Below are 12,891 nucleotides of genomic sequence, written 5' to 3'. Positions count from 1 at the left end.
TTTGCAGTTCGGTGGTTCTTATTGTATTCAGAGTTGCACAATACTAGTATTTTAAAAAAGAATTTTATCCAAAATTCCTTGGATTTTTATCTGTGTACCTAATGTGCAACAGAATAGAGTGAGGACTGCTTTGAGGCTTTCGCCCCCAAGTAACTGTGTAGCTGAGGAGGCCGACTAATAAATAATTCTACCATCAATATAAAAGTGCTACATCAAAAACGTATACATTGGGTAGGATTGTATAGATACGTCACTTGCACTGTGTAGTTTACTCAACACAATTCAGAGTAGGATTGGTTTTGTTACAATGCAGATTCTGGGTCCTGCTCCTGAGATTCTGACTGTAGGTCTGACTTCAAGGACTTTTTTCCCCTTGTGGTTTCCCTTCCACTCACTCATTGTAATTAACTATGCAAGCTTATTTGCCAGGAGTACATTATGAGGTGCCTGGGACAATGAGTTTCAGATTGGCGTGCAAGCACTCAAGGAATCTTTTAGCGGTTAATGTATTGAAGTGAGGAAAGGGGAGTGAGAGAGGAGATTCAGTGAACGACGTTTGAGCCCCAGCTGCGAGCTCAGTGTGACCTTGGAGAACCAGGACTGCCTGTTAGAACGGGAAAGGTGACTTAGCTCAAGCTATGATAAATATAATAGTACAAAATAGTGACCACACCCTTGGCATCACCAGGTTGTCAGAGGTTCGGATCAGGGAGAAGCAACACAGAGGGCCCAGCCTGGCTAGGACCTGGTTGGGCTGATGAAGGGAAGAGAGGGTCTGAGGCTGGGGAAGAGCATAAGCAAAGACCCTGGGCCAAGAACACGCTCGGTGTGCAGAATTGTGGGAGGCCAGCCTGGTGGCATGAGCACACATGCCTTGGAGCCATGGGAGAACACTGGAAGGCTTAGTAACAGTTGGGTCTGGAGAATCGTGAGGGTTACTCTGAAGAGCTGGGACAGACAGCTTGGGTCCAGAGCAGCAGTGTGAGGTTGTGGAAGCGCTGCTTGGGGAGGGTAACATGAAGGTCCTTCCTGGGATGAAGACGGGTCAGAGAGGGGAGCAATGATGTCACAGGACTCGGGCAGTAGTCCAAGCATGAGTGAGCAGGGCCTAGGATCGAGAGCAGGGCAATTCCTCTTTCTGAGCAAGAGCCATTTAGAATGTGGAGGTAACAGACTCCTACCGGATCTGTAGATGCCCACCAGGTTTTATGTGCTAAGAAGAGCAGCAGCTTGGACCACCATTTACATAGCTGCATGGTCCTGGGACATACGATGGAAAGAATGAGGAATGGTTAGAAAATAAGGAGGCTGAGATGCATAAGAATAGAAGAGAACCAGTCACATTTGGTTACCACTCAATTACGAGTGAGATTAGCATTACGAGGGACCCTAATTGAAAGCAAGTCCCGAGAAGCCTGCTGTGCCTTTGCTTTGGTGACATATACATGTCCGTGGACAGGGCTCCTGGAGACCTCAGCACTTTCTAGGTTGCTCCTTGATTGTTTCAGTGGAAGCTGTCAGCCTCCTAATTTCTAACCCATGTTCTTGCTTCTAAGTTAGTTTAAAACAAAACTAATCTAAATAAAGTTGCTCAGAAAATACCTCCTGAGTTATTTGACGAGACGTTTACTGCATCTCTTTAATTTTAAATTGCCAGATGGGTGAGAGGACACCTGAGTCACTTTCTTCTCCCTCACACCCAGCCCAGTCCCTTGACCAGCAGGAGTTGGTAACTGTTGAATAATGACACTTCTCTCCCCACTTCCTACTCTTGTTCCATCCCACTATTGCTCACTTATTTAATGAAACAGCATAAAGTCCAGACCCTATTTTAAAAATTAATCTTCCCCTTTGGGAGGCCGAGGTGGGTGGATTAGGAGGTCAGGAGATCGAAACCATCCTGGCTAACACGGTGAAACCCCGTCTCTACTAAAAATACAAAAAATTAGCCAGGTGAGGTGGCGGTCGCCTGTAGTCCCAGCTACTCAGGAGGCTGAGGCAGGAGAATGGTGTGAACCCAGGAGGCGGAGCTTGCAGTGAGCCGAGATCGCGCCACTGCACTCCAGCCTGGGCGACAGAGCGAGACTCCATCTCAAAAAAAAAAAAATTAATCTTCCTTATTGTTACAAATTATTTTTAAACAAAACCGATGTTAATTAAAGCAAATCAAATAACCCAAGTTAGCCATCTTTGGACCTTTCCCTTTCTTTCCTCTATGTTCCAGCTGCCCACCTCTCTCTCTCTCTCTTTTTTTATTCTTTCTCTGTGGCTCTTTCACCCAGGCTGGAGAGCAGTGGTGCCATCAAAGCTCACTGCAGCCTTGAACTTCTGGCCTCAAGCAAGCCTCCTGTCTCAGCCTCCCCAAAGTGATGGAATTACAAGACAAAGGCACCACACCTGGCCCCACCTCTTGCTCACCCCACGGGACCTCTAGGGGACTGGACAGGCAGTCCCTACAGAATCAAGACCCATTTGTAATCTCTGAGGAACCACAGTTTCCGAGAAGCACCCCCAGGCCAGCTAGGAGCCCACCCTGCAGCCCCCAGTCCCTGCTTGGGGCCCTTTGTTTCAATCATTAGTGATTTCTGCCTGGGCCAAAAATAGGATGAAGAAAAAGGAGGCTTGTTCATGCCGTGCCAAAGTGGATATTCAGCAAATTGGAAAGGTTGCTTGTCTCTGCCCACACAGAGAAGCCTGCAACCCTCGTTGCACGGCCACGTGTTCCCTCAGTGAGTGGGGAAAGGCGCTGGCCAGGCGGGCTCGTACTCCCAGCGCAGGAGTTCAGGCTGGGTTTTAGGGTGGGCTTCCAGGACTAGAGCTGCTGACGGCCACACTGAAGGCCCAGGAAGAGGCTGGGCCCGGCTCTGTTCTGGACATTTTCTTCTCCAGTGTCTTTTGTGCTGTTTCCTCAACTCCTCCTGGCAGTGACTCCGGAATTCCCACGTGGAGGGGCTGAGGGAGGAGAATGTGACGGCTGGGGCCTGTGGGTGACAACGGTGTGCATGTTGCACTGCAGTCTCAGTCCTTACTGAGCTCTATGTTAGCATTGACAGAGTGGCAGTTTTCTACTGATAGTTTAGCCACACTTTACAAAGAGGCTCCCTGCTTTTTTCTCTTCCTTAGTTCAGTCTGGGAAGGCGATGGTCCGACAGGGCTGGTGTGGTCTTCGGAGCCCACCAAGTACTGTGCTGTATAGACAGGCCTGCTTGGGAAGGGGGCCGCGGCTGGCAGACTGGGGCGTGCGGTGGGCGTTGGGGGAGAGGCCACCAGTTAGCCCTCTCCCCCGCCCCTTGCTTGTGCGTGGCCTTTTCGAACTCACCTCACGTCTCACACCGAAGTCATCTGCCCTGGTATTGGTGGTAAATATTGGATGTATGGGCTTGCTGTCTGCAAAGCGCCCGTGCTCTGTGCGTCTCTTTGCACATCTGCACGGCCCTGCGGCCGCTCCGAGCTGCCTTTGAGCCCTCCCTGCGAGCGCGCCGCCGAGAGGATGGGCTACCCGTGAAGCATCGAACACCGAGGGCTGGCAAGAGGCCCCAGCCCGGCTGCCTCCCGCGAGGGCGCTGTCGGCCCTGTGGGCCTCGCCGTTTTGGTTGCTCCCGGAGCGGGGGTGAAGGGAGTCTCTGTGGGCAGCCGCGCTGTCGGCGCGGTCACATGGGGCCCGGGCAGCGGGGAAGAATGCGTCCCTTGTGCTCCGCCGGCCTGCGCAGGCCCAGGCCCCTGCGCTGCGCTGCCGTTGTATCTGTCTAACCCTTTCGGGGGCGTGTTTCCGAGTCCACCTCGCACACTCCCACATGGAAGGTTTGGGGCGGGGGAGCTGCCTCCTCTCCTGTCTCGCCTCCTCTCCTCCCCTCTACTGTGGTAAATTCAAGGGGCACCTGACCTTATTGACAAGGTTGACCTCTTGGGCCAGAGGCTGAGGGCTGTGGTTAGGGAGACTGTGCCCCAGCCGGGAGACCTCGAAGGTCCTTTTGCGGCGGCTTCCGTAGGTGGACACGGAGGTGTGGATGGAAGTCGGTGTGAATGGAAGTCTGTTTTGGGGGGCTGCGTGGGGGCCCAGTCGCTGGCCCCTGCGTCCTAGTCAGCCGTGTGCCTTGTACGGTGGGCGCTGGGCAGCCCTTCAAGATGTTTCGCTGGAGAAGGCATGATCAAAGTCCTGTTTTTTACTTTTAAAATTTATAACTGTGGTAAAATATACATAACAAAATCTACCGTCTTAACTATTTGTAAGTGTGCAGTTTGGAGGCATTAAGGACACTCTCATTGGTGTGCAGCCACCACCACCAACAATCCATGGAACTTTCTCCTCTTATAAGACTGAACCTCCTACCTATGAAACACTAACTTTCCACTGCTCCACCCCAGCCGCGGCATCTGAACCTAGCTTTCTGCTGCTGCTGTGGATTTGATAGGCTCCCGCTACAACACGGATTGCTCTGGGAGGATGAGATAGAGGGGCTGAGACCCCAGCAGGAGTCCCATGAAGGGAGTGCAGAATCTATATGGAAACGGGAGCCCTGAGCTGAGGGTGGCAGTGGCAATGATTTTTTTTGAGAGAAGAGTAAAGAGAAGTAACAGGACTTCAGTAACTGATGGTGTGTCCGGAGTTGGTCTTGGTGGGTTGTGGTCTTGCTGACTTCGTGAACCACAGACTTGGTGGTGATTGTTACAGCTCTTAAGGATAGCACGGACCCAAAGAGTAAGTGGTAGCAAGGCTTATTGTGAAGAGCAAAAGGACAAAGCTTCCACAGCAGGGAAAGACAGCAGAGTGGGTTAACGCTGCAGGTGGGGGTGTAGGGGTGTGGGTGGGGGGGCGCGTGTGGATGTGGGGGCGCGTGTGGGTGTGGGTGGGCGGTAGGGGTAGGTGGGGGGAGTGACCAGCTTTTTTTCCCTAATTGGCCCCTCCCCTGTTCCATTTCTGTCCTATCAGAGTTCCCTTTTTTCAATCCTTCCCGCGATTGGCTACTTTTAGAATCCTGCTGATTGGTGCATTTTACAGAGCGCTGATTGGTGCGTTTTGCAGAGTGCTGATTGGTGCGTTTTACAGAGCCCCGATTGATGTGTTTTACAGAGCACTGATTGGTGCGTTTTACAGAGTGCTGATTGGTGTATTTTACAATCCTCTTGTAAGACAGGAAAGTTCCTGATTGGTGCATTTTACAATCCTGTTGTAAGACAGAAAAGCTCCCCAAGTTCACCCTTGACCCAGGGAGTCCAGCTGGCCTCACCTGTCAATGGAAAGTGAGAGGGGCTAGGGAGAGGCAGGGGCCAGGAACGTTTCTCCTGGTACTGACTTGAGTGTGGGGATGTGACACATTCTCACTGAGATCAGGAGCCTGCCAGGGTTGGGGACCATGGGGGTAACCCACATGAGACAAGTCTGTGCTGGGGTGTGCCCAAGGGAAGGCGTCCAGCACTCAGTTGCAGATGTGGGCCAGGGTGAGGCTGGGATCTGTGTGAGACATGCAGGTGTATTCTGTGTCCTCAAGTCTTGGTGGTGGTGACACCAGGGAGTGGGCACAGATGGGCCACTGTGGCAGACTGGGGGTCACCATCACTCAGTGAAAGTGTGAGCAGGAAAAATCGCAGAGAAGACTGAGAGGAGGGAACTGGTGAGTTGTACATAGAAATGCTTTCTAACTCCTTGTCTCAGTCTGTTTTTGCTACCAGTGAGGCTTACAATGTTTGAAAGACCCCAATCCCAGCATGCCTGCTTTATATAAAATAAGGTAAAATTCATCTGAGAAAGACACACTTCCAGTTCTTCTAATCTTCATTTTTCAAAAGGTCAGAGGTTAAGCGTTTCCATAAGAATTCAGTAGGTGACAGGTGTTTAACCGAGGCATCGATTTACCATCTGTCTATTTGGAAACAGGAGCCATCTTTTCTTGATTCCTGAGAGGGCAGAGCAGGTGCCCAGGATGGCCCTTATTTCTCCTTTCCTCTTCTGTGGGAGTCATCTTTAAATGGAAGCTTCTGCTCATGGAAGCATCACTTAGCAAATGTGACATTCTACCTATCACCCATGTAGTGGAGGAAAACCGATTGAAAAGCATCATTTCTGTTTGCTGTGGTATACTTGGCTCAGTGCTCAGGCCAGTCAGGTTCTACCAGGCACTGTTTTCTTTGGACATTTGATAACTCTCTGTGAGGAATCTCTAAGAACAGTTTCTCAAAGTAAACCAAGAACACCAGAGTTGAACAGCGAAGTCCAGGGTCCTCCCTCGGGGCATGCTCACCTGGACAATGCCTTCCTGTGTTGGGCTCGTCGGGGTGCTGGGGCTGCTGAGGTGTGTTGATGCCTGTTGATTTCTAGAGCAGGAAGGTGACATTAGACTGGAAGAGGCAGACACTTAAGGTACAATATGGAGGAATTAAGGAAATACCAGGTTTTGGGAAGACACTGCTAATAATTTATTTTTGAGATGATCTGGCACTGTCACCTAGGCTGGAGTACAATGGCACAATCATGGCTCACTGCAGCCTCCACTTCCTGGGCTTAAATGATTCTCCCACTTCAGCCTTCCAAGTAGCTGGGACTACAGGTACACAACACCACACCTAGCTAATTTTTTTATTTTTTTGTAGAAACAGGGTCTCGCTGTGTTGCCTAGGCTTGTCTTGAACTCCTGGGCTCAAGTGATCCCTCCACCTCGACCTCCCAAAGTTCTGGGATTACAGGTGTGAGCCACCGCACCCAGCTTGCTAATAATTTTTAACACTGACACAGAAGAATGTCAGAGCCTGTGGTGACTGCAGATGGGAAGACATGATTCTGCGGGGTGGTGGGCTGGGAGGAAGCTTTGAAGACAAGACAGATGGGAGCAGAGAAACTCTGTCCTGGGGAGGCCAGGGACTTGAAGATTAGCCGTAAACATACAGGATAGCAAACTGTTCCTCCAAATTCCAACTTTGTATTTTGGGTATTTTTTTTTTTAAACAAAACCACACAATTCTGCATCAGGTTCCCTTTTTCTCTCTCCTTTGTGAATAAATTTCTTTCTCAAGTATCTTGTTGTTGGCCACTGAATCTAAAGGCACCATTCCAAAGATGCATCTGCTGCTCCTGACCATTCAGGGTGGGTGCAGTTCCCCAAACCCAGGGTCATCTCCTTGACTCCCCCACTTCTCTCTCTCTCCTAAGGTGAATCCGCCATACTACATCCCGCTGGTTGAGCTGGTCCCCCACCCGGAGACGGCCCCTACGACAGTGGACAGAACCCACGCCCTGATGAAGAAGATTGGACAGTGCCCCATGCGAGTCCAGAAGGAGGTGGCCGGCTTCGTTCTGAACCGCCTGCAATATGCAATCATCAGCGAGGCCTGGCGGCTAGTGGAGGTGTGTGTGCCCGTCCTCTCTCCCTCCCTCCCTTCCTTTCTCCCTCCTTCTTCCCTCCCTCTCAAAGTTGAGCAGGACAGTGAAAGTTGTTCCTTGGGCAGCCTGGAAGCTGGGAAAGTCAGAGGCTGCTTGCTTCTTCTTGCTCTATTCTGGAGACCAAGGGCCACCTTTAGAACCAAAATAAAATGCAGCGATTCACTGTCTGCCTGAGAGGTTCTTCTTACAGTCACCTGATACCAGGACACGATGACAGGCTTCTCTCCTTCCTGCCCTTTCATAGCATTAGACATAATAACCTATGTGGCCCACTGCATTTTCCCACAGAGTCAGCTTTTACCCCTCAGTGTTATAATTTTTCAAAAGGAAAAAAATTATATTTTGTGTAAACTTCTGTCTCCTGAAGGAACCTAATTGTTTCAAGAGCTTGAGGAAGAAGTGATGAATAGGCTTGTTAGAGTAAATGCTTGTCTTACCTATAAAGAGGAAATGATATGTAAATATATTTAACATCATCCTCTAATGAAAGGATTTTACATGGAGGTGAAGAAATGGCCTGGCTGCACGCATTCTCGTGTACATTTGCATGAGGGGCCATGGTGCCTGGAGGAGATAGGTCAGCTGGACCCCAGGACGAGGCGGAGAAGTCTCGGGATCTGGGAGTGGAACTGTCCGACCTCCCTTATGGCACTTGCCCGGCTTCTGCAGGGGGAAGGCAAGACTCTGCCCACGCCTGTGTTGCAAAAACATTGTGGAAGGCTCAAGGGCCGGAAGTACCCAGCTGCACAGCGTAGGGAGGACGCTGCTCGGGCTCGAGTCATCTGCACCTGGCTCCACAGTTCCTTGTTTGGACTCGCAAGGACACACACCGAGCCTTGCCTGAGACGGCAACCAGGAAGCTGACTGTGCCCCAGCTTCCTTGAGTGTTGCATTTCAATTTCCCAGCAGTTCTTCCAAACCAGGCAGGTGTGCATGACAGACATGGCCTCCCGCAGCCTGCTTCTCGTGTTGGGCCAAATCCCCGTTAGGTACATTGTCTGACTGGACTGCCGGGTGCATTTGCCATGCGGTTGCCTCGATTCTGTGTCTTGATGTCTAAATCCACTTAAGGCTCCTGTATTTTCAAGAAACAGTGCTCGGGTTTCCACTGTTAGGGCGGCGGTTTGAATTTCTTAGTAATTTCTTGAATATCAGTCAGTGTCAAGGTATTTTTAAAGAAACACGGATCTATCAGAACCTTTTTGGAGATTTATTTAAAATATTTCCATTTGTCTAGAAAAGGGGAACAACTTTAGACTCCTTGCCCATGTTCACTTGTTGAATTAAACCTTGTGGGGTTTTACAGGCAATCTCAGCTTTTTATTTGTAAGATATTTTAGCGCACTGAGTAAACTCTTGCTTTCTCCAATCTGAAAGGTGTGAGCCCATTCAAGGAAGGGTTTGGGATTCTGGTGTAAGGGGATCGGGTGGGAGGTGTACACAAAGAACTCTCCATTGCAAGAGCCATGGAGGACTCTGGTGTTTCCTTTTGCTGCTGGAGGAGGGCAGGTGGAGGGGTGAGTTGGGCTGCTCTGGTAGTTCTGCTGACTCATGATGTCCACCCTGCTTTTGGTTGTCCCTCTTCATGGGTCATGGCAGCCTGAGTGACATTGTGTTACTGGCTAGCGGGAACATTCTTGCTCCTGGCTTTCCACGGTGACATACCTCCTGAGAAAGTGAAGCCTGCATATGTCTCTGTGTTGGCTGCTGTGGGACTCAGATGCCTGGAGTCCCTGTAAGGAACTGAGTGCCAAAATCTAGCAGGATACAGTTTGTGACAGAACAGGAAGAGGTCAAGAGAAATGGGAAATTAAGAAAATGTGAGTAAAACCCAAAGAATTACCTTGGTGAAAGTCTAGAAGATAATTTGTTTCTAAAAATAAGGATTATCTACAGGTAGTGGGGCCCAAGGCAGCTCTAGAAACTGCAGGTCCTCTCCTGGCAGGGGTGGGGTGGGAATGGCACTACCAGGCACCCCGAGCCCCACAGGGATGACTTCCAGGGTGTGAGGGGCTTTAGTTATGGGGCAGGGCTGGCAGAGAGGGAGCATGGAGGAGTTCGGGGAGGAGGAGGGGGCTTGTCGTGGTGCTGACCTTGACCATCACCGCTCAGCGGCAGCACCTCCGTTGGCCAGCTACTTCAGGAGCAAGGTCACAACCACCGTGCCAGCACTCCAGTAGCAGGTTGAAGTTTGACCCTTGCTTGGCATGTTAATTGGGTAGAGCCAGGATGCTTTCAGGGTAAGAGAGGAGCCAGGTGACTTGGTTCAGGGCGCTAGGGGAGCCTGCTGGAACTGGAGCACTGGCACACTGGTCATGACCTTGTTCCTGAAGTAGCCGCTGACATGCGCACCTGAGCATCCACTTGGATGCCCTGTATTCCATAAGGCTCTGGGGCTGCGCGGCAGAACCGTGCCTCGTCTCAGTGTGGCCCTAGAGAAATCTTGCCTACCATGATTGCGCTGGCTACAGTGTGCCTCCCACCTAGCAGACAGTGGTGTACCTGACACTGTTCTGGTGGGTTGGTTTAAGGATTCTTGATTTTATTGTAGGAAAATCTATGCTGCTGTGGCCGGTTTCCATGCCAGATACTGCAAGTCAGCAAAAGTGAACAAACCTCTGCAGGGCCTCACCTCCCCGTCTTGCAAATCTGTATAGTTGCTCCAAGCCACAGTTGAACACAGGGTGCAATGACACCCCTTTGACTCACAACTTCCAAGCCAGATGAACTTGAATTTGCATTTTGGAGTCTTTCAATAGTTGAGCTTAGATTTGGTGTTTTCCAAGTTTGCCTCAAAACTTTCAAGAGCAACTTTTAATAGAAAAGGAGCAGAATTGGGGAAGTTTTACAGAAGAGACTAAGTAGGCTTGTGCATGTTTTAAGTTGAAAAGCTCCAAAGGCCTTGCAGAGCTTCTCCTCAGTGAGGCCTAGTGTGGGTTTCATGTGTGGCCGGAGTGCCTGGCTCCTGAGCCTTGACTGTAGTGAATGGAATGAGCGTTGGTGGGGGGCAACTAGGACTCACTGCTCCTCTAGGACTCACTGGTGTGGGCGCTTCTGTTTCAGGATCCTCTGGGCTCATAAAGCAAGTTGAAGTTTGACAGCCTTTTCTGTTTGACCCTTGCTTGGCATGTTAATGGATTAGAGCTGGATGCTCCTACCAGGGTAGGAGAGGTGCCAGGTGACTTGGTTCAGGGCGCTAAGGGAGCCTGCTGGAAACGAGCTGTGTGCCTGTGTCCAGGCATGTGGGTACTGGGTCAGCAGGTCAGGGAGGAATGCCGTTCCCTGCCACCCCTGCCATCTGCAGGTGAGGCAGCTCTGCACAAATCATATGAAAGTGTGAATTTCCAGGGGTCTGACCTCCAATTTGAGGTAGGAGCTAGAGCAGGATGAAAGGACGGCTTGCATTTCCACCTGTGACAGTGTCTTGCTGCTGATGTCAGCTGCGTTGCCACTCACTAAGTGGTGATAACAAGGGATCCCATGGATTGACTTTTGCATGTTCAACCAGCCTCACATACTCGGAATAATCCTACTTGGGATTGCTGGATTCAACCTGGTTATGCTTTGTTGTGAATTTTTTTTTGCATCTAAATTCATAGGAGATATTTGTCTGTGGATTTCTTTTTTTGTATTATCTTTATTTGATTTTGGTATCAAGGACGTACGGGTGGAGAAGCCCAATGCTTGGGACCAGAAATATTTCAGATTTTGGATGTTTGCAGATTTTGGAATATTATATACTTACTGTTTTAGCATCCCTAATCTGAAAATCTGAGATCTGGAATGCTCCAGTGAGCATTTCCTTTGAGTGTCATGTTGGCGCTAGAAAAGTTTCAGATTTTGGAGCACTTTGGGGTTCAGATTTTCAGATTAGGGATACTCAGCCTGTTCTAGCTGCATACAATGAATTGGGCAGTTCTTCCTCCTATTTTCTGGAAGAGATTGTGTGTAATTTTTGTTAATTCATTTTTAGATATTTGGTAGAATTTTCCAGTGAAACCATCCAGGCCAGGGTGGGGTTCTTTTCTGGGAGCTTTCTAATGATGAATTTAATTTCTTTAATGGTTATGGAACCATTTGGATTGTCTGTTTCATCGTGATTGAGTTTTGATGGTTCGTCGTTTCTGAGAAATTGGTCCATTTCTTCTAAGTCGTTGAACTTAAGAGCATAAAGTTCTCGGTAGTCCTCCTTTTTATCCTTTCAATGGCTGCAGGGTCTGTAGTGATATCCCTGGTTTCCTTCCTGAAATTGGTGATTGGTGTTCTCTTTCTGTCTTTGTTCTCTTGCTAGAGGTTTATCAATTTTATTGATTTTTTTTTTTGAGGAGCAACTTTTTGTCTCATTGATTTTTTTTTCCTTTTATTTTCCCGTTTTCAGTCTCACTCACTCACTCTGGGACCATATTTTTACACCTGCAGCCGAGCATTAAAGAGACATTCTAAGAAAGGGGCGGGGGTGGCAGGGAGGCTCCCTCACTGTGGGGGTTTGTGGAGGGGAGCCACGCTGCCAGTGCCATTTCTAGGTCAGAAAGAGAAAGCACTAGGAATGACAAGCATTTTCTTTTCTTGTCTTTGTGGCATCCTGGGCTATGAGACGCTCCCTTGTCATCACCCATTCTCTCTCTGTTCCCTTGCAGCTCTGTAAGCCCTTAGATCTTCGTGGGGTAGAATGGACACCCGGATATTCAAGGGAGTGAAGGAGCCAGGTCTATTGTGCCATCTCACAGATGTTCACTCCGTTTTGTTTCTCTTCCAGTTGGCTTCAGTTTTGGGATGAAGCAGCCCTGTGGTCTTGGAAATGCCAGATGGACATGTCTGGCCACAATCTACTGACACTTACTTCCCCCGCCAGAGGCGTGCTCCCTGGGTGACATGATCTTATTGGCTGGGATGTCATTTCAAGTGTACATTTTTAAGGCATTAGCATAATGAAGGACATTGTGTTGTGACAATAGACTTTTGGCTGGACAGTAGCTAAGTTTGTTGCCTGTAAATTCTTTCCCATGAAGGCAGGGTATGTGGAGGTGCCTGGGAATGAATCTGCAACCCTCGGCAGGTTCTCAGCCTGCTGGTGTGAGTTGGTGGTGATGAGCTTCGGAAATTGCTGACCTTGGGTTCTGCCTGTCCTTCAGAATGATGTCATCCCTGTGCTGGACTGCTGTCCTTAGGGCCTGGGCCGCAGAGATTGAGTTCTTGGTCTCTTGATTTGTCAGGGTGGGTGTGGTCTGGGGCATCTGGATGGAGCCCTGAGATTCCAGAACTTCGTCGTTGAGCTTTATTTCAGACATGTCTGCCAACTGTTAGGAGACATTGTTTTAGTTAATGAAGTGTATCTCAAAGATCATGTAGTAAAATTGGCAGATGAGGCTTTTTGTGGCAAACTTATTCAAAGATTTCTGTTGAATATCATTTGTATGCACATACCACGTCCCTGGCTCTGTATGTGTCTCTATGTGTGTCTCTTGTTTCTGACTCCTTCTCTCTGACCGCAAGCTCACAATAGATACACACGCAGC

At 49.4% G+C, this 12,891-nt stretch overlaps 1 protein-coding gene across 4 annotated transcripts in view; it reads left to right on the top strand.

Moving 5' to 3' along the window:
• The window catches only part of CRYL1 (crystallin lambda 1), a 122,401-nt gene that overhangs the window by 86,791 nt on the left and 22,719 nt on the right, over positions 1–12,891 (top strand). For all 4 annotated transcript variants that reach the window (XM_003833015.5, XM_063595902.1, XM_008958502.6 and 1 more), the window contains one exon: positions 7,145–7,339. In XM_003833015.5, the coding sequence (XP_003833063.3) occupies positions 7,145–7,339 (195 nt within the window). The remainder of the gene's footprint in view (positions 1–7,144; positions 7,340–12,891) is intronic.

The sequence above is a fragment of the Pan paniscus genome, chromosome 14 (genome assembly GCF_029289425.2).
Source record: "Pan paniscus chromosome 14, NHGRI_mPanPan1-v2.0_pri, whole genome shotgun sequence".
Classification (NCBI taxonomy): domain Eukaryota; kingdom Metazoa; phylum Chordata; class Mammalia; order Primates; family Hominidae; genus Pan; species Pan paniscus.
This window is presented reverse-complemented; position numbering and strand designations above follow the sequence as displayed.